Source organism: Narcine bancroftii, chromosome 10 (assembly GCF_036971445.1).
Source record: "Narcine bancroftii isolate sNarBan1 chromosome 10, sNarBan1.hap1, whole genome shotgun sequence".
NCBI classification, from domain to species: domain Eukaryota; kingdom Metazoa; phylum Chordata; class Chondrichthyes; order Torpediniformes; family Narcinidae; genus Narcine; species Narcine bancroftii.
Genome location: NC_091478.1, coordinates 2,441,635 through 2,464,390, shown reverse-complemented (window position 1 = coordinate 2,464,390; position 22,756 = coordinate 2,441,635). Strand labels below are relative to the sequence as shown.

Sequence of the window (22,756 nt, the reverse complement as noted above, 5' to 3'; positions counted from 1 at the left end):
ACATTGTCCCAAGGGCTTTAAATTTATTCACAGATCATCTCACTCTAGTAGGGCATGGTCCCCACCTGTGGCGAACAGGCATCAATCATACTGGTGCCCAAGAAGAGCATAGTAACCTGCCTTTATGGGCTATCGACCAGTAATTCTTACATCAACAACGATGAAGTGTTTTGAAAGGCTGGTGTTGAAGCAGATCAGCTCCTATCTGAGCAATGGCATGGATACATTCCAGTTCGCCTATCATAGGAACAAATCTGTGGTGGATGCCATCTCACTGGCTTGACAGAAAGTCCTGTAACACCTGGACTGCAAAGATAGATTAATCAGAATGCTCTTTATTGACTATAGTTTAGCATTTAACACCATCATCCTTTCAAAACTGAGCAGCAATATATGATCCAGTGATTTTTGGGGGATCAGAGGTGGAGAGGGTGAGCAATAAGTTCTTGGGAGTCACTATCCCAAAGGATCTTTCCTGGACCTAACACACCAATGATATTGTGAAGAATGTACGTCAGTGCCTCGACTTCCTCAGGAGTTTGCAGAGGATTGGTGTGACATCTGAAACCCAGGCAAATTTCTTCAAATGTGTGGTGGAAAGTGTGCTGACCGCTACATCACAATTTGGTATGTGGACACCCATATCCCTGAGTGTAAATTCCTCCAAAATATAGTGGACACAGCCCAGGACATTACAGGCAAAACCATCCCCTCTATCTAGAGCACATACAGGAATGCTGCCATTGGAGAGCATCAGCAATCATCAAGGATCCACATCACCCAGCACATGCTTTGTTCTTGCTGCTGCCGTCAGGAAAGTGATGTTGGTGCCTCAAGACTCGCACCACCAGGTTCAGCTATGCGTCCACCATCAGACTCTTCAACAGCAAACTCAATCAAGGACTCATTTAAAGACTCTTACTTTTGCACTTTAATGATTAAAAAAAATCTCTATTGCATAGTTTGTTTATAGTTGTTATCAGTTTTACAGTTATTTATTTGTTTACATGTGTATATTATGTACAGAATTTTTTGCACTACCAATGAGTGGTAATTCTGCCTGACTCTCAGGAAAAATAATCGTGGGGTTGTATGAGATGTCATGTATGTACTCTGACAATCTAAATCTAAACCTAACATACCAAAGATGGTAATGAGTTGCTGTTTCTTGACCATACGTTGAATATTTTTGGAGTTTCTATATACCTTTCAACAGGGGAAATTGGAAAGCACTATCTAATTTATCTCCACCATCCCCATTCTCACATTTAAAATCTATAACATTTTTAAAATCTGAAATTTTTAAAAAAAAAGAAATTCTACATTTGGTTACATTCTAGTGTGATTTTTTTTGAATGACTTATCACTTAGAAATTATACTTTTATTTTCTCAGAAGTCTATTTTGGCATAATCCCAATTCTTTGTACTTCGCAGCTACTTTGTAAATCTGTGAAATATAATTTAAATTCAAATTATTTGCTTTTATTTTCAATGGGAAGTGTAGAGAACTTTGTACTTGATTAATGAAGTACTCTTTTGTAAAGGCTACACTGATATATATAAATATTTCATTTGTTTTACATTTAAATGTGAAAGAAGGCATTAATTTTATTTGGTTCAGCATGGTTGTTTCCTATAAATCTGAGTAAAATCAACTTGAACGATGTTAGGTGTTTGTTCCTCCACAGATGCAACCTGATCTGCTGAGCATTTCTGGTTTTACTTCAGATGACAATAGGAATGGAAATTAATTTGAACCTCTCTTTGGAATGAGAGTAGTAATTTTGAGATTTTTATAGAGTGAAACAACAAATCATTGATTAAAATTTTTATTTCTCTCTTAGAATTCATTTGGTATTTTTCTTTTGATTTAGTGTTATGTGGAAAGTCAATCTAAAATTGCCTCCTTAAAGGAAAATAGATAATTGGTGGATAGGTTTTGAGCGAATGTATTAAATTAAGAAAAAAAATGTTCATAACTTTGGATGCTTAAAGCCTGAAGTATAACTTCTGATAACTGAAAATCTCAATTCAAATCAACTAAATTTAGTAAATGAAATAACATTTAAATGTTTGTACCTAGTTATTAACAGATATTACAGCTCGATAAACAATTAGGATTTTTACTTTAAGGAAGCTCTGTAATTGTTTCTTTGCATTTAAGTTCTGTTCTTTAATATTGTTTCCAGATTGTCACAAGAACAAAATGCTTCTTTCAGTCGTTCAGTGTTGACCTTTCCAAGGGCTAAAGCTAATATAAATACATTCATGCATTGAGCACTTTTCTCTTCCATCATGCTCTTCCTCGGAACAATACTTTTTTTAAAAGATTTTCCCAATGGAAGGTTTTGCACAGTTTGCTTCAGGTCTTCAGCCTGATTCCAACCTCGCTGACCTTTGACAACCAGGTCACTAATTCAGAGAAGGTCATTTGTTTGTGTAATCTTCTACAACTGTCTTATCATGGCAAAGCACTGTTAAGTTGATTGCTATTTTTTTATTTAAGTGAAGTAATTATTGAATTGCCCTCGCATTATAAATGTCAGCCTTTTTAGACTTCTTACCAGATATTAAAAGCCCTCAGCTTTGAACGTGTACTGAAGAAATATTCAACTGAAAAATAAAAGATTGAAGTTAGTGCTTCTCCTGTTAACATTGTACAAGCGAAGATTGTAAAAGAGCATTGCATATTGTTGGCAATAGGGATTTTTAGTATCCCATTTTTTTTTCGAGAGCTCTCATTTAAAATCTACATCTTAGCCTTTGTGTGAATGCCTACAACCCATTCCATGGCCTTCCTTTTCCAGTACCATTTCTCCAATTCTCTAATAAAGTGATATGTAAATACTTTCACTAAATTTTTTGCATAGTATTTGCATCATACTCTTATAATCTATTTGATTTTTTGTAAACTTGCGACTTTAGTCTACTTTTTATTATTTATTGGTTGCTTGGCCATTCTTTGTTTTAAACCCTCAAAAACATCACTATTCCCTTTGGCAACATTGTTAGCTTTAACCCTCTAACTTCTGCATTTGTTGTAGCTTTACCACTTATCCATTAGAATTTCTATTCCTCAAGGGAATTATATGCTAAGAATCATGAATTGTTTCCTTAAATATTTATCATAGCTCATCTCCCATCCTTTAATTCAATTTCCCAGATAACTTGGCATTCTTACCCCAGGAAATGGTATTATTGAAATTTAAGAAGATAGTAGGAGACTTGATACCATGATTCTCAAACATAACCTTAAATTCTATCATAATCATACTATTCTGAGAACATCAGTTTGCCATGAAAGTATTAATCCAGTCATATTAGTGCAATACCAGGACTAACGTATCCTTTTGCATGGTTCTTTATTATTCTGCTGTGGTGGCTCACCCATGTAGCAGGCGAACCGGCACCAGCAGTCGCATTCACTTCACAATCAGAGACATACTCGGGAGCTCTCAGTGTGAGGCAAAACAATGAACAGGAAGTTGACGCCACTTCCGCTCAATATGAGTGCTGGGACCCACATGGACATTTTAAGCACATGAGTTTGAATCAGTAAATCAGTTGATTTGAAACTCTACTCAACTCAGCGTGTTTCTTCCACTCTTAGAGGCCGATAGCCACGTTGGTGACCCTAATGATCCAAAGGCATTTGGACCCGACATGAATGACTCTAGCAACGTGGACAACGCAAGTGACTCGACTTTTCAAAATGCAGTTTTGCTGAAACTGCAAACTTTCTGGACCACTCAGCCTTGTTTCATCAAACAGAGGCCCAGTTCCGGGTCAGCAACATTGTCTCATTTGTAACCGTGGCCAGAAATGTTAAAAGAGGAACCGAACTCCCACTCTTGCCGAGAGTAATGAAATGACAGACACAGAGGTTTCCATTAACACTGTGCTCTTTACTTCGACTCTCAAGATATAGACTATTTACACAAAATGGCATAAACTATTTATAGTATTTACACAAGCTTGTGACTTCAAGTCAGAAGGCAATCTCATGAGGCCTGGTGACTGTGGATCACTGATTAGGACTCCCTAGCACCTCCCCCTTTGAGATGTTACTCATACAAGTATAGACTTGGGTCCACGTGGAAGGGCTTTACTGGTTTGCAAACTCTTTGTAAAGTTCATCCAGGTTCCTGTGGTGCAGCAGGTAAAATCTCGGTTTTCCTTTGATGCTTGCTCTTGGTTGGTCACTGGTTTCTGCAGTTCAAAAGTTTCCAGCAGAGCATCCAAGTTGAGTTGCTCAGATGTCTCAGCGAGATTACATTTGGTTGGTCGCAACTGGTTGGCATGTCAAGTCCATCTGTCCGGTCCAACCTCCCCATGATAGAGAACCTCCCTGATCTTCCTCAGGATTCTACCCAGCTGCCACTCACCCGACTTCACCCTCTAGTCTCGCACCAGCACATGTTGTCCATCCTGAAACGTTCTTTGTTTTGATCCATGCCGGCGGTTAAACTGTCTTTACATAAAAAATCTCTGCGTCCAGGTTCTGACTTTTATGGGAAAATAATGTCAAATAGTGCTCTAATTTTCTACTGTAGATGTTTTCCGCAGGCGAAGTGCCACCAGGACTTTGTGGGTTTGGAACGATCCTGTAATTTAACAAGAATGTCTGCAAGATCTCCTCCGTTGAACCCTCTCCCTTGGCTTTGTTAAGAGCCCATTTGAATGTATCCACAAAGCATTCTACCTGACCATTGGACTGCGAATGGTATGGAGGCGAGCGAATATGAGTGATGGCATATTGTTTGCAGAATAAATCAAATTCGGCTGCTGTGAATTGCATCCCATTGTCCGAAACTAATGTTGCAGGAGGACCAAAACGATTGAACATGGATTTGAGTTCCATAATTGTAGTCTATGCAGTTGGTCTGGTTACCTTGATGATCTCCGGCCATTTGGAGTATGCATCCACTACGATTAGATAGTACTCCCCATTAATTGGTCCCGCATAGTCTACATGGAGACGATTCCATGGTCCGTTTGGTTGTGGCCAGGAACGCAAATTTGTCTTGACAGGGAACTTAGCAGCTGAGGCACATCTGAAAAATGACCGTGTTAGTTGTTCAATCTGGTCATCCATCAGAGGCCAATAAACATAGCTTCGTGCAAGGGCTTTTCCGTGATTTGTTCCAGGATGTTCCTTGTGAAACTGCTTTAGGATTACTGATTGCAGAGTTTATGGTATCACAATTCTTTCTGCAAACGAAAGCCATTAGAGAATGTCAATGATCCTCGTCTTTAAAACAATGGTTGAATTTCCATTCTTGGACAAGTTTTTGGCTACCCTATACGATGGTAACGCATTATCTCTTGAAAAATGTCGTCTTTGCTCGTTGCTTGTCTGACTCTTTCTGCTGTAATAGGTAGTGAGTTAATAACATCTTTAAATACTTGGTTGACTTCTGCCTCTACCGAGAATTCCACAACAAGAACATCTTCTGGCTCTGTTTCTTGTTCACTAATGATTCGTGACAATACATCAGCTTGTCCGATACTTGTAGTCGGCAGGTATTTAATTTTGAAATTATATCCAAGAAACATGGTTGCCCATCTTTGCAGTCAGTTTGCTGTGTAAATTGGAATTCCTTTCTTTGAACCAAATACTGCTTATAGCGGCTTGTGATCTGTCAGAAGAGCGAATTGCTGTCCATAGAGCATTTTATGGAATTTCTTCACCGCAAGAAATTGCTAGAGCCTCCTTTTCAAATTGTCCATAGTTATGCTCTGCAGCGGTTAGCAAGCGGGCTGCATGTGCTATGGCTTTTTGCTTCCCCTCTGGGAATATATGTGAAATGACTGCACCCACCCCAGATTGTGATGCATTTGAAGGTACAACAATCTCCAAGTTTGGATTGTAGTATGTCAAAAGAAGGTTTGATTTTAACATTGTCTTAACTCGATTAAATGACTCTTGACGTTTTGAAGTTCAATTCCATTTGCTGCCCTGTGTAAGAAGCTGGTTGAGTGGATCACGGAGTTTATGCATCTCTGGCAGGAATGAACTAATAATGACTCATAGACCCAAAAGTGAACGTGTGTGATCACATCTATGGGTGTAGGCACGCGCCTAATAGCATCAGTGTTTTGTGGATCTGGCCGTCGTCCATCTTCGACAATGATAAAACCCAGATATTTCACTGATTTCATGAAAAATACGCATTTTTATGGACGCACTCGAAACCCATAGTCTCTGATGTGGTTCAAAATGCAATCAAGATGATCAAACAATTCACGAGCATGTGCTCCCATGGCCAGGATATCATCTAGGTACACTGCAACTCCCGGAGCACCATTTAGCATTGACTCTATAATCTGTTGAAAGAAAGCTGGAGCAGTCTTCATTCCGAATGGTAGACGTGTGTATCTAAACAGTCCTCAATCCATGTTAACGGTCAGCAATTCTCTGGATTGGACATCAACCTCCACCTGTAGATATGCCTCTGCTAAGTCGATCTTCACAAAGCATTTGCCCCCATTCAGTTTCACAATAAGGTCATCAGGCAATGGTAGGGTATTGATGGGTGTTCAATGCTGCATTCAAACCAGTTGAAAAATCAGCACCCAGACTTATGGATCCATTAGATTTCTTCACCACCATAATAGATGCAGCCCATGATGAGTAGTTGACCAGTTCAATCACTCCTTCATGTTGCAGCCGTTCCAATTCATGCTCCACTTCTTGAAGTGCTGCGTATGGGACAGGTCGTTTTGTCTTGAAAGTCGGTTTCACATTTGACAGAAGACAGAATTTTGCCTTTGTTTTTGTGCACTGTCCGAGGCCTTCAGAAAATACCTGTGCCTGGCGTTGCTTCAACTGTATCAGCAACTCTTTATTTGCTGCTGTTGGGGAATGTGCCACTTCCAACTTTTGATAAATATCATTTAGTGGACGGTCAAGAAGGTTCAACCTTTCGATCCAGTCGAGGCCCATGAGATCGAGGTTAGGACATTTAATCAAATAACATGATCCATTCCCTTCTGCGCCGTTTAAGCTGATGAAATAGTCAACTGAACCTAACAACTCCAGGATTCCCCCCCCCCCCCCCCGCCCCAGAAGTGTTCCGTGCCATGTTTTTGGTTGGAGTCACCTCTGGCTGACCAATCTGTTTCCACATTTTCTTTGATATTAAGGTTATATCAGACCCAGTATCAATTTGCAGCCTCACTGGAATGACGTTAATGTGCACCTTCGCGTATTTCCTGCATTTGGTGGTTGCCACCTTAAAAGTTGTTTTAATTGGTTTCACTTTTGTGTGTGAAGCTAACTTAATGGGTGTTTTCCCTCTGCAGCATTCTGGTTTACGTCCTCGATGCTTGCATTTACTGCAACACTGCCGTCTGTACGGGCAGTCACGAGTGTAGTGCCACTCATTGCAGTTTCAACAGGCGCTGGGCAGTTTGGTTGGGTGGGTCACACTTTTATTTGGTCTAGTGGGGTCTGCTGACTTAACTGTACATGATCCATTCCCTTCTGCGCCGCTTCCACCATTTTGCTGTCATGTTTCAAATTAATTAAGCGTTGGCATTCGGCAATTTATTTTCGAATGGTCATGTCAGATTCCTGTTCAATCTTTTCCAGCAACTGTGTTCTGAGGACTACATTTTTGTGCAACCGCATTCCTGCTACAAAGACTAGACACTTGAACTGGTCTTCAGTCAGTGTAGAGAGTTTAAAATGCTCGTACTGTCGATTTACCCTACTCGTGTATACCATGAAATCTTCAGCATCTCTCTTGGTCATTTTTAACACTGATACCCGAATGTTGAACAGTGATATTTGTTCACCGAATATTTCTGCCATTACCTCAAGTATTTACCTGAAACTGAGCTCCTGGGGAAGTTTTGGCAGAATGAAGTTTATGTAACGCTTGTGTTCTTGAGTGCCTAACTTCCTCAACAACAGCCTAATCTTCCACGTCTTACTGAACTTGGAAAAGTCTACTGAAAAAACAAGTCTTCATACTTTCTATACCAAGTTTCAAAAGTGCAAGACTCCGAGTCCCAATTAAACTCAGTGATAGAGTTCATTAATGTGTCTGTAGAATTTGTTTTAAGTGCAGGCTCACCTTCCTCAACGATTAAAGCTCCCATGGACATTTTTGCTGCCAGCTGGTTCATTAATTTTGGTTGTATGAACTCAAAGCTCTCTTGTTGCTGTTTTAGTATGGCCTTGAGCTGTTCCATTGTTACTGACATTGTTTTTAAATTCAATTATCCAAGGTCCTTGTCGCCAAACTATGTTGTAACCGTGGCCAGAAATATTAAATGAGGAACCAAACTCCCACTCTTGGTTACCCAGAGTAATGAAACAACATACACAGAGGTTTCCCTTAACACTGTGCACTTTACTTCGACTCTCAAGACATAGACGATTTACACAAAATGGTGTAAACTATTTATAGTATTTACACAAGTTTGTGACTTCAAATCTCAAGGCAATCTTGTGAGTCTTGGTGACCGTGGGTCACTCTAATTAAGACTCCCTAGCAGTTTCCGATGAGACCAAGTACTACTACGTGGTCGTAGTGCTTGATCAAGAGACGGCAGGCCAAATAATGGACTTTCTTCAGCAACCCCCAAAGGCCATCTGGTATTAGGCACTCAAATCCTTGATGGTCGTCACTTTTGACCTCTCATGTCACAAACGGGCCACGCAATTGCTGTGTATGGACGGCCTAGGTGACCATGCACTGTCGGCTCTAATAAAAACTTAGAAACATAGAAACATATAAGATAGGAGCAGGAGTAGGTCATTCGGCCCTTCGAGCCTGCTCCGCCATTCAATGAGATCATGGCTGATCTTAAAGTTCAGTACCCTGTCCCTGCCTTCTCACCGTAACCCCTAATTCCCTTATACTGAAGAAATAGATCTAATTCCCTCTTAAATATATTTAATGAACCTGCCTCTACTGCCCTCTGTGGCAATGAATTCCACAGATTCACCATCCTCTGGGCCTATTATCCTCAAACCATGGCCCCGGGTTCTGGACTCCCCCACCATTGGAAACATCCCTTCCGCATTCATTCTGTCCAGTCCTGCCAGAATTTTATAGGACTCTATGAGATCCCCTCTCAATCTTCTAAACTCCAGCGAGTACAATCCCAAATAGCACAATCTTTAATGATTGACATGCTGGCACTGGCAGACGACCATAAGCTGTGTCTACTCTTTCAACAAATATTTTTGGAGCAGATGCTGGAGGACATCTGCTTTCTACTAGCAAATGAGGATTTCTCCAATTTGCAGAAGGTGACCACGCATGCGGATGTTCTATGGTGCACAAAAAGAGACAGCGGCATAAGCTTCAGAATTAGTGCTGCAACACAACCAAAGGCCCAGCCACCCAGCAGTGAAGTCAGCAAACCCCACACCAAGAGGTGACAACAGCCCTGAGTTTTGGTGTTTCTACTATCAGAGGTAGGGATCCGGGGCCCGTTGATGCTGTCCACCATGCTTGTTCCATGGAAATGACAGGGCCAGCTATCACTGATAACTACGACAGCTGGCCAGCGAGATAGCCTCCTTATGTCTGGGACAGACACTTCGGACGCAGGTTCCTAGTAGACACAGGAGCAGAAATCAGCATCCTCCCCTCAACCCCCCACCCTTCGAGCCAAGATACCAGGGCTAGAAGGGCTGGACTGGAACTCATGGCAGCACCAACCGCACCTACGGCACACGCATTACTCCTTGTAATTCGGTTCCAGCCGATTCACATGGTTGTGGTGTTACAACCATTGTTGGGTGAAGACTTCCTCCATGCACACTGTTTGCTGGTGGACCTGAAGGGACGAGGGCTAGTTGACGCAAGGACATTTCAAACCTTTGCTCTTGGCAAGGCCAAATTGCAGGTTCAACACCTGGACTCAGTCGCATGTTTGGACAACAAAATCATCAGGTTCTTGTCGGAGTTCACATCCATCATCATGCCACTGTTTTCTATGACAGCCCCCAAACATGCATGATGCACACTCAAGCATTTAGGTTACCACCAGATAGCTCCGACTAGCGAGGGAGGAGTTTAACAAGATGGAAGATATGGGCATTGTTTTGCATTCAGACAGTCTGGGCGTCTCCATTCCATATGTCCACAGGAGGATGGAGGCCATGCAGGGACTACAGGAGGCTGAACGAAGTGACCATCTCTGATAGGTACTCATTCTCCCACATCTTGGATTTCACGGCCAACCTGCATGGGGCACATATCTTTTTAATGATACGGCTGGTGCAAGGGTATGATCAAGATCCTGTCCACCTAGATGATATCCCAAATACAACCATCATAATCCTCGTGTGGCCTTTTAAAATTCTTGAAAATGCCGTTTGGCCTCAAGAAAGCAACCCAGACCCTCCAATGCCTCATGGATGCAGCAGGTCGGGACCTGGACTTTCTGTTCATCATCCCACCAGAAACACCTAGCTCACTGTGCCTCTTCTGCTGCTGCTTCAGTGTCTATGGCCTGGTATCAACCTTGCCAAGTGCCAGTTTGGCCAAACCATCATTGACTTCTTGGGGATTGACCATCACTGAGCTATTCCCCTGGCAGGGATAGTGGAGACCATTTGCAAATTCACCAGGCCCCATACAGGCAAGGGTGGGATGGTTAACTTTTCACACCGGTGCATCCCTTCAGTGGCCAGATCATGAGCTCCCTGTTTGGCTTGATGTCCTGGCAAAATCAGAGGTAGCTTAGATAGAAGAAGCGACAGTGGCATTCAACCAGGCCAAGTAGGTTATAGCAAACACCAGGCTCCTGGTCCATCCCCAGGTAGATATCCCCATGGCCCTCACCAGTGGCATACTTGAACAGGTAATTGAAGGCCAATGGAAGTCGCTCACCTTCTTCAGCCGACACCTGCGGCCCCCAGAGATGAATTACAGCATGTTCTACAGAGAGCTGCTGGCCCTATATCTAGCCATTTGACACTTCAGGTATTTCCTGGAAGGGAGGGAATTCACGATCTCACCGATCACAAGCTCCTCACGTTCATGCCTGCCAAGTTGTCCGACCTGTGGTCTGTCTGCCAGCAGTGAAACGTGCCATTCATATCAAAATTCACCCACCATGATCAAGCATGTCTTGGGGAAGAGCAATATGGTGGCTGACATGCTGTCCTAGACATTCATCCAGTCGGTGCATGCTTTAAGTCTGGGAGTGGGTTATGTGGTGTTAGCAGAGGCACAATGGGGGACAATGAACTATCAGCATACCGAATTGCAGTCACTAGACTCTGCCTCGAGAGTGTACCAATTTGGCCCTAGAGGTATCAAACTCCTGTGTGACACTTCCACTGGACAACTTCAGCCTATCGTACCAACCTTTTGGAGGCACTGGATCTTCGACATTTTACCCGTTAGCCCACCCTTCCATCTGGATGACCACCCAGCTAATTGCAGATCATTTCTTATGGCATGGCCTACCCAAGCAGGTTGGCCACTGGGCCAAGACGTGCACACACTGCTAGACCTTCACGCTCCTTAGGCACATAAAAGCACCACTGCAACCTTTTGCAGCCATCACATAAGAGGATGTGCATATGGACATCGTTAGCCCGAGAGGAGCAAGGTACCTATTTACAATTGTGGACAGGTTCACAAGAAGGTTGGAAACCATCCCAATCACTGACATGACGGTAGAGGCTTGTACCAGGTTGCTGATAACAATCTGGGTGGTGAGGTTTTGGCTCCCTGCCTACGTCATCTTGGACAGAGGGGCACAGTTCACCTCAACTCTATGGTCAGCGGTAGTGCAGCTACTAGGAATCCAGCTCCTCCAGATGACTGCATACCACCCTCAATCGAATGGCTTGGTGGAATGTTTCCACAGGCACCTGAAGACGGCCCTTATGGCATGCCTCCAAGGGCCCAACTGAGTAGACAAACTCCCCTGGGTGCTACTAGGCATCCACTTAGCCCACAAGGAAGACCTGGCAGTATCATCCTCCAACCTAATTTACGGTGCACCGCTTATAGTACCTGGTGAATTCGTGCCTGCATCCTGTAGCCAAGAGGACACACCAGCAGAGGTTCTGACGAGACTTGGAACACTGGCTCCCGTGCCAATGTCCCACCATGGGGCAAGGCCCTTCTTCGTACCCAAAGATCTGCCAAAGAGCACACAGACTACCCTTGCAGCAGCCGTATGAAGGTCCCTTCAAAGTGGTATGTCATAATGGGGAAACTTATGTTTTGGATATGGGTGGCCGGGAGGAGACATTTACCATAGACTGCCTCAAGCCACCACACCTGGACATTGAGCACCCAGACATGGCTCCACCAGTCAAGAGGCAAGGGCGGCCACGTAAATCAGACAGTGTATGGGGTATGGTTTCAGCGCCTCCTATCGCTGGTTCCTGTGGGGGGGTGGAGGGTCATGTAGTGGTTCATCCACGCTGCAGGTGAACTGACGCCAGCAGTTGCAGTTGAGTCTGCAGTCAGAGACTAACTCAGGAGCTCAGGACAGGAAGTTTACGTCACTTCTTCCCCTCATGAGTGCTGAGACTGCTGGGACCAGCATGGATCTTTAAAGTGCGAGAGTTTGAATCAGTAAATCATTTGTTTTGGAACTCTATGCAAGTTGGTGTTTCTTCTACTCGCAGTGGCCAATAGCCACACTGTTTAAAAAAAATCTTGAATATGTTCCATGAACACATTCTACAAGCTACTTTCATTGATTCAGCCCAGTATTATGATAACTAAAGTTTCCCTCCCCGCCCTCTTCTCAAGACTAGAATTAATCTTATTACTTCTATAATTTTCTAATTCATACTTAATACAAAATAGTGATTGCTTTTTTAAAAAAAAATCTATAAAGCACCTTCACATATTTCTGGGCTTTGTCGCTTCCATCATGCTGACTTTATGGGATAAGATTCTTTCATTTAACTGTATTTTTTTAAATCAATTTCTTTATATTCAGGTCCTTTATCCTTTACCCTTTTCCGAAAATCAAGCAGACAGAATATTGAATTCACCAATAAAATAACTATTGGGTATTAATGCCTCATTAATAGCTTTTAGATAATCTTTATATGTCTCTATTTCCAAAATTAAATGTCTTTTTTGAAGAGAGTAAAACCAAAAGAATTATTATTTTGGCAACTGTTTTACTTGAGGTGCTCTAAATAAGTTTTGCACTCTGTAAATGAAATACTTCAGAGATTTCTTTGGCTAGCATCTTTGTCTTTCGCTGGTTTCATACTTGAAAGACTATTAATTCCTTAAATATGTCCAATTTAAAGGCATTCCTCACAAACTCATTTTCCAGTTTTACCACAACATTATTTGCAATACTGTACATTGGGAGAGAACACATGCGATAATTGTACTTTTGGATATGTGATTCCCCAGTCTGCGTCTTTACTGTGATTTGGAAGAAAATATTTAGGCCTTTAAGTCCATGATTTAAAAAAATTCAAACAAATAGTGCTGGCTCTTGCATATTTTTATTTCTTAAATATATTTTATGAAAAATGTTCTTTTATAGAAGTAAACACTGAGAAATAAGGATCTGACTCATCATTCTACAGTAAAACAGATAATCTAGCACATTCTGGGCTTCTGTGGTGTAGATTAATTAATTTTCTGGACTATTAGATACCATTCGTATTAATACTCAACACATTTTTAACTTTTTGGTATTAAATAGTTTTCTTCTTTGGCTTGGCTTCGCGGACGAAGATTTATGGAGGGGGTAAAAGTCCACGTTAGCTGCAGGCTCGATTGTGGCTGACAAATCCGATGCGGGACAGGCAGACACGGTTGCAGCGGTTGCAGGGGAAAATTGGTTGGTTGGGGTTGGGTGTTGGGTTTTTCCTCCTTTGTCTTTTGTCAGTGAGGTGGGCTCTGCGGTCTTCTTCAAAGGAGGTTGCTGCCCGCTGAACTGTGAGGCGCCAAGATGCACGGTTTGAGGCGATATCAGACTAAAGGGTTACAGACCCTTCTGTCCCACGAGCCCATGCTGCCCAAATTCACCAATTAACCTACAAACTCAGTATACTTTGAAGAGTGGGAGGAAACCAAAATGTCCAGAGGAAACCTATGTAGACACGAGAAGAACATATGAACTCCTTACAGACAGCACCTGACTTGAACCAACATCACTACTGCTTTAATTATTAGTTAACCCAGTTAGTTTAAAAGGAGTGATGGAAATGGTATCCTGGTCAGTTTAAAGAGAGCACAATAAATAGAACCTAGTGAGTTGAAGACAAGCTTGGGAACCAGAGCTGTAATTTGTTAGAAGGCCCTACTGAATAGAAAGAGAACTGGATCCCTGACAAGTTGAGAAGGGAGTGTGATAAACATTATGTGGTGAGATTGATGCTAAACCATCATAATTTCCATAATAGCACAGTGCAAGCCCACAATGTTGTGCCAACCAATATAAATCTCGCCAACAATCTAATTTTTCCTGCCCTCACACCCATAATCTTCCATTTTTATGAAACCCATGTCCCTATCCTAGCATCCACCAATTTTCTTTCAAATTACAGAAGAGTAGGCATGAAGATGTTTATGATTGTGAGGCCAATTAAAACTCATGGCTGCAGATTGATGAAGTTCACAAACCAATCTAGGAAGAAATTTCAATACTTAAAATGGAACTCGGTACTCTGTGGAGATGACTGGCAGGGGAATATTTAAGAGGAGGCTATAAAAGTAAATAAAGAAGTAAAGAATCAGATTTGCTGATCAACATTGTGCCTGGAGTGATGGTTGACACAAGTAAGCCCAAAGGCAGTAGAATCTTTGAAAATATTGATTCATTTTGATTGACTTCACTCTAATAAAATATGTTTTGGACTTAAATGCATTTATCATTACTGATCTCAGTCTTAATGGTTTCTTTGAATTAGTTGATTTATACATGCTCTTACACCAGACCAGTGGTTCCCAACCTTTTTTATGCCCCACACCCCTAAAGATTTTTAATATGTTCTCGCACCCCTTAAAGAAATAATTTATTGAAGAATAAAGGTGAAGGTGACCAAAACAAATTTGTATAATCAATTTTTAATAATATATAAACAAAAACTAAACATATGGAAAAGAAAAAAAAATTACAACAAATAAAAAGTTGCATAAACCCTATAAAAAAAATTAAATTTTCATCCATGCATAAAATTTCTTTAAAAAAAATTAAAGAACTAATGTTCAAATGTTCATAAGCCAATTTAAATTTAATGACACTTCTGTTCCTGTTTATTGCTTAAGAGTTTTTCAAAACATGACACTTGCTGATAGCAATCTGCATGTCTGCTTGTCCACCCAAGCGATTTCTAGATTTTGTCTTGATTGACAAAAGGGCACTAAATCCAGACTCGCATAAGTATTTCGTCATGAATGGGATGAGCACAGTTAGTGCTTTTTCACAAAGTCTTGGAAACACGTCCATTGCCGAACACCAATATTGTTCCAAAGTTTTGCTTTCAAACTTCATTTCAAGAACACGATTTGTGCGTAGTTCAATGAGATCTTCCTTCAGCTCTTCATCATCTGACATATTATCCAAATTGAAGGAGTATGGATTTATTTAAAAAAAACTGAAATGTTGTATCGTATACCCTGGAATGCTATCTCGCACCCCCAAGGGTTTTTCAACAGGCTGAACTCAGAACATCCAACCCGTCTTCAAAATGGGATTTTCAACAAGCCTTCCAGCAAGCCATGTTGCAGCCTCCAAAAAAAAACTGAAGAACTGAATTCTTCTCTCTCTCTGCTTGCAAAACCACATGACCCCTCTTAGAACAGCAAACTGCCACCAGACAGATTGCTGGTACCGGAATCAGTATCTGTCACTTTAAAGAGAATGCTCCATTTACATCACAATATCAGTTCAATTAATACCTATTTGTGAAGTCTTCATGGGCATTCTTCGAAGTTTCTGTAAAGTCACTCTCTTTCAGCAAAGCTCTTGCATTTTAAATGAAATGTCTTTTGTGAAGTGTTACTACCTACACACGAAACCTCGCCCCCCCCCATAATCTATCTCTTTTAAAGACATATTTATATATAATATCTACCTCATAACAGTAGGATTCAGAATAGCCTCAACCACAGAAGGAAGAAAACCTCCAAGTGTTGCTGTAACACTTTCCAAGACCAGGAAGCAGATGAGAGTTAGCTACACCACTGGGTTAATGGGCTGCATTTGTGTCTTCATATACTAGGAGCATTCGTTACCCTTTCTGAAAATGTAAATTTGTAAACTGAGTAGAACTTAATGCAATAACTCATGCTGCTGAACACCCAATGGCAGGCAATTGGCTAGGTTGAAGTGGATGGGCCGTCCCAAAGTAACTGGTATCCAAAAGGTTATATTTCACCAAGATGCTGTAGGTCCAGAAAAAAAAGGGAGGAAGCTGGGCACATCTGTCAGATTGGTTGAAATAGTTGACAGCTCTCCAACGCATGCAAGGCAGACAGTAGATTGTTGGAGCATTATTACAACTGGAACTATATTAATCATGACCAATCTTTCAAGCAGGCAGACTGCTTTTACTGTACAGTTATATGGCAACAGTTCTGAGGGCCTTTGACCTGAGCTGGATCAATAAATTTTTTGTAAATTAAGCAAAATACTATCTAGTTCAAATACAATGATCAGTGGAATATCTTGACAATGTTATCAGAATAATCTGTGGAGGTTCAAAGGTTGAAACAAGTGAACCATTATTTTCCATTAGATTCCAGAATCTGCAGCTTTTGTGTTTCTTCACTATTTTCCTGCACAGTTAAAGCTTTGGTTGAATTTGGAATATTCATTGGCTCCATGATCTTTTATTATGTCAAACTTCCTCCACCAAGCTAATAAGTTCCTGGATATCATCACTTGCAGGAAATGAGTGAAACTTTTTTTTATTTTGACCAAAGGAATCCTTATGGTGTTAATAGAGAGCAAAAACTATGATAAAATGTTTGCAATGGGTAATTAAAATGGCAGGCCACTGGGAGATCCTGCATGTTGTGGTGAATGGAGCAAAGATGTCCAACAAAGCAATTTCCTCCAATCTGCATCTGGTCTTGCTGATGTAGAGAAGGCCACATTGGGAGCACCAGATAGAATATATGACCTCTTCAAGATTTTTCAGTGGCCAGCCACTTTAATTCCTCTACTCATTCCTTTTAGGACATGTCATCTATAGCTGACTGAACTGCCAGGTTGAGGCCACCTGCAAATTGGAGGAATAACACCTTGTATTCCAAATTGGCAATCTCCAACTGGACGGCAGTAACAGCAACTTCTCCAATTTCTGGAACCTTGTTTTCTCAACTAATCCTGCCCCTTTTCCCTTATCTCTTCAGTCCATTCCTACTGCTCCTTTTCCTTCCCTTTCTGGGCCCTCTCTATCTGTCTGTTATCCACACCTTCCTCTAGCTCTCCACCCCTTCCCTTCCTTCCTCCTGTCAGAATGCATCTTCCTCAGTCTGCAACCACTTACCCATCATCTCATAGCCATTTTTTTCCATTGCTACCTCTCTCATCTGTATTAACCTATTACCTCCCATCCTGTGCTTCTCCCCACCCTACACAATTTTATTCAGGCTTCTGCCCATTTTTTGCTGTTCCTCATGAAGGGTTTTGGCCCCAAACATTGACTATCTCATGCCTTCCATGGATGCTGCCTGACCCATTGACTTCCTCCTGCATTTTATGTGTTGCACCAGTTTTCCAGCATTTGCACCTGCTTGTTTACTGAACTACCCTTTGGTTTAAATTGTTTTCATTCGTGATATGCAAGTATCTTTGACAAGTCGGGCATTATCTTCTCCAAATGCCTTTGCAAAAGTAATGGAAAGTTACTTGGTACTGCTGGAGTCTGTGTGCTTTAAGTATTCCCAGTGCTGTTTGGTTGGAAGTTCTAGGAATATGATCCAATGATAACCATATAATATATAACAGTTTATGGCATGGAAACAGGCCATCTCAGCCCTACAAGTCCACGCCGGTTCACTCAAACAACTCCGCTAGCTTCCCCCACCTATTCTCTGCCCATAACCCTCCAACCCCCTCCTATCCATGTATATATCCAGCCTCCTCTTAAATGAAAGAATTGACTCGGCCTCAACTCCTCCAGAAGATGATTCCATTCAACCACCACTCTCTGAGTGAAGAAGCATCCTCTAATGTTTCTCCTAAAATTGATGAAGATGAAGAAACAGTGATATATTTCTACTTTCAATTCTCAGGGTAGTGGTGCTTTTATATGGTTATTTAGCACAGTATTGCTTCTGAAAGTAAAGGCTTATGGGTTTTGGAAGTACTATAGAAATGCTTAGTGAGTTATTACATATAGATAGCATGTATAGTCATGCGTTGCATGTTCAGGTAGCATCAGATCACATATATGTCCGTGGTCCCATAAGGTTATAATAGATTATCCATTGCCTATTTCTGTATTTATGGTGTGTATAATTTATGTTGAAAATTGAAATCAGTATGAGTTAATGATTTAATTGAGGTAAAGCAATTATCCAGTTACATCCATCTCCGGTCAGAGAATGGTATGTAGCGGATGTAACTGGATAACATGGTGTTTGCACAACATCCAAATTGCATAACGTCCTATTTCTCAGAACATATCCTGGATATTAAGTGATGCTGACTGTACTACAATCATACAGCAACAAAGATGGAAGGAGAGGATGTATAATGCTTTGCTATCAATTAAATATAAATGCTGTTGTGAAGGTATTCTCGTCCATGACGACAATGACTCTGTTTTGAATTTTTTTCATTCATTGGTCCAGAATTTAAGTGGAGTTGGAAGTGTGCTTACCAGTTGCATCACTGCCTAGTACCACTGAGTAAAAAGCCCAGTACATCAGAGCAAAACTCTCCCCACTAACAAGAAAATCCAGGTGGAACTCTGCCATCAGAGAGCTGCAGCAATCATCAAAGATCCACACCACCCAAGAAATGCTCTTTTCTTGCCACTGCCATCAGGAAAAAGGAGTAGATCACAAGACTCATACCACAAGGTTCAGCACCAATTGTTACCCCTCCACCATCAGATTCTTTCTGTCAATCAGAAACTTTCTTAAGGACTTACTTTGTACATTACTTATTACTGAATATTTATATTTCCTGTATTTATTTACACAATCAGTTTACATTTCTTTCTATTGTATACATATCTTTTTCTTGAGTACAGTTAACACTGCTATAAGAAGAAATACTGCATGACCTGCAGGAAAGAGAAACTCGGTTGTATGTGATATCATGTATGTACTCTGGAATTAAATTTGAAGTTTGAAAACAATTAAAACATTTATTAAATCTCATGTTGGAAATAACAGTGAACCTTCCTTCTTCACTACTATCCCTCTCGATTGAAATCATTGGAAATATTGTTGTTCCACCTGGTGCAGTGTCAACAAGCAATTGCTGGAATTTGGCACTTTTCCTAGTGATTCCATGAAAAATCCATTGATATCATGGTCAGAAAAACAAAGTCAATCAGCTCTCTGGAAATTTGGTGCTGCGTTATTGCGTGCATATACAGAAGCTTGAAATCAGCTGATCACTGCATGGAAAATCCCAGCAGGCTCAATAAAGGGTGCTAGATGAAATGTTGACTGACCATTTCTTCACCGAGGATGCTGCCTGACCCGCCGAGTTCCTCTATCAGGTCCATATTGTGGTGACATTTTTAAAATTACATAGGATGCTTAAAAATAATGATTTTAAAATGATTTTTAACAATAATAGTTTTTTAAAAAAATGGTTCCTAAGATATAACTATGTGAGCTTTTGCTTCCTATGAGGGTCACCAGGACATTGAATGTGTATTGTTGATGTCAGATCCAAAATCTGTTGTAGTTTAATAAAAGTTCAATTTGGTAATTTTGTGTTGACTTAAAACATATTTGTACTGCACCACCTCATTATTGATTTTCCAAAAGTATGCAAACTATATTTTCCTTTCATATTTTGCAGGATACTGAGTAATAACAAGATCTCACTGTTAAAAAATGGGTCTTTCTTTGGTTTGCGCTCTCTGGAGAGATTGTGAGTAACTGATCACAGTGTCTTATTTTTAATGCATGCAATTATTTTAGAGCCGAATGACTGATCGGCAAGCAAATCTGAGACATTTTTAAAATGCAAACTTTCTTTGAGTGTGAGCATGGTTGGCAACTGGCCCATGAATAGAGTGGAGTTTATTGGTGAGTCAAGTCTTCAAGAAAAATAGGCAGGAAATCACGGATAATTTTAAGTAAAATAAACTAATTCATGGGGTACTTTTGTTCATTAAATGAAATTCTATTGCTATTTTAACTCTTTGTGGACCAATGTTTGTTCTTAATGCCAATTTAGGAGAACCTTGTTAACATAAAGCTGGATTGTATAGTTTCACTCCTCCAAGCATTACATGAATCAATTCCAGTGAAAAATCAAATGTAAATTATAATTAGTGTAATTAGAAGTGGCACAAAATCTATTTTTTTCCAAATTCCAGGTGCTTTTAACTTCCTGACGTGGGGTAGCTGTGAAAATACATGAAAATAAATTGATGGAAAGCATTGGGAGAAAAAATTCATTGTCCACGTCATGTTTCACATACATGCTTGTCAGAAATCCATGCCTGAACATTGAGTAGAGATGATCAGATGCCTTAAATTGTCTGCAGCTGTGTGGCCGAAACAAACCATCGTAAACTATTAAACTATGGACAAACTATTGGAGAGGATTCTTAGGGGCAGAATTTATGAGCAATTACTGAAATATAGTTTTTTCAGGGATAGTCAGCATGGCTTTGTGAGGGGTAGGTCATTCCTCAGGAGCCTAATTGAGTTTTTTGAGGAAGTAACAAAAGAAATTGATGAAGGCAGAGTGGTAGATGTGTACATGGATTTTAGTAAGGTATTTGATAAGGTCCCTCATGGTAGACTTGTTTAGAAAGTCATGAGACATGGAATCCATGGATTCAGAGTGAAACACATTAGGTATGATTGTAGTAAACACAAAATGCTGGCAGAGCTCAGCTGGTCTTTTCAGCATCTATAGGAGACAAAGATATATCGATGACATTTTAGCCCTGAGCAAAAAAGCAGAAGCAGGAAAGTCTCAGAATTCAAGCAATGAGGGAGGAATCCAGACCAACAAAAGATGTTAATTGGATGTGATAAGAGATTAGGTGAGAATTTATCATGTCTGTTCAAAAGGAGAAAGGAAAAAAAAGAGATGACAGACGCAGGGGGTGGTGGTGGGTTTTAATGAAAGCTAGAGAAGTTGATATTAATGCCTTCCATTTGGAAGGTGTCCAGACGGAAGATGTGGTTGTGGTCCTCTAATTTACAGGTGATCTCAGTCTAGCAGTGCAAGAGACCATCGACAGATGTGTCACCAAGAGAATGGGATTGTGAATTGAAATGTGTGGCCACTGGGAGATCCATACTATTGCGGTGGACAGAACCGAGGTGCTCAAGAAAGCGATCTCCCAGTCTGTGTCCAGTCTCTCCTATGTAGAAGAGACTATAGCTGGAGCACCAGATACAGTAGATGACCCCTGCAAATTCATCAGTGAAATGTTGCTTCACTTGGAAGAATTGTTTGGGGCCCCGAATGGTGCTGAGAGAGGAGGTGTGGGCATAAGTGGAGCATCTCCTGCAGTCACAGGGGTAGTTCCCAAGGGGACGATTGGCAGGGAGGGAGGAGTGGACAAAGGAATCATGGAGGGAGTGGTTTCTGCTAAAGGAAGAGAGGGGAATATGTATCCAGTGGTGGGAATACATCGTAGGTGGTGGAAATGGCGGAGGAGGATATGTTGGATGTGGAGGCTGGTGGGGTGGTCCGTGAGGACAAGAGGAATCCTGTCCTTGTTCTGCATAGGGGCAGAGGGGACCAGGGCAGATGTGCGGGTAATGGAGGATCTGTGGGTGAGTGCCAAGTTGATGGTGGTAGAGGGAAAGGCATGTTTGAAGAAGAAGGTCATCTTTGATAATCTGGCATGGAAGTTCTCATCCTGGGTGCAGATGCAATGCAGTCGGGGGCATTGAGAGAATGGTATAGAATCCTTACAGGGGACAAAGTAGGAAGAGGTGTAGTCAAGGTAGCTGTAGGAGTTAGTGGGTTTATAGATGATGCTATCTCGAGTTCCCTTGTGAGATGGAGACAGAGAGATCAATGAAAGGGAGAGTGTTGCTAGAGTTGGATCAAGTGAATTTGAGATCAGGGTGGAAGTTGGCAGAATTGACTTGGCTATAGAGAGCAAAAGATATTAATAGATAGAATATATTTTGTCGGAGTTCAGTGTCTAGTGGAATTCTACAGGGAGCCTTGATCTTTGTGATTTTTATCAATGATCTGAATGAAAAAGAAGGATGAGTCAGTAAGTTTGCAGATGATATGAAGGTTGCAGGTATTGTGAAAAGAGTAGAAGGCTGTTGTAAGTTACCACAGGGTAGATAGGATGCAGAGCTAGAAAATTGACAGATGAAGTTAAATCCAGTTAAGTATGAAGTGGTATATTTTGGAAGGTCAAACCTGAAGACAGAGTCCAAGGTTAATGTCAGGATTCTTAAGTATGTGGAAGAACAAAGAGACATTCATGTCCAAATCCATGCTCTCTCAAGGTGGCTGCACAGGTTGATAGGTTAGATAAAATGCTTATGGTGTATTTGCCTTCATTAGTTGGGGGAATTGAGTTCAAGAGTCAAGGAGTAATGTTACAGCTCTATAAATCTCCTGCAAGATATGAGTAAAAGGCAGGCAGGTAACTGAATTAAAAGG

General features: G+C 41.1%; 1 protein-coding gene across 14 annotated transcripts in view; it reads left to right on the top strand.

Annotated features, from left to right (window-relative positions):
* LOC138744075 (adhesion G protein-coupled receptor A1) overlaps nucleotides 1-22,756 on the top strand; it is a 558,919-nt gene that overhangs the window by 79,716 nt on the left and 456,447 nt on the right. For 13 of the 14 annotated variants that reach the window (XM_069899580.1, XM_069899579.1, XM_069899578.1 and 10 more), the window contains one exon: nucleotides 19,961-20,032. The exons of the other annotated variant lie outside the window; for it this stretch is intronic. In XM_069899580.1, coding sequence (XP_069755681.1) covers nucleotides 19,961-20,032 — 72 coding nt within the window. The remainder of the gene's footprint in view (nucleotides 1-19,960; nucleotides 20,033-22,756) is intronic. 14 annotated transcript variants of the gene reach the window in all.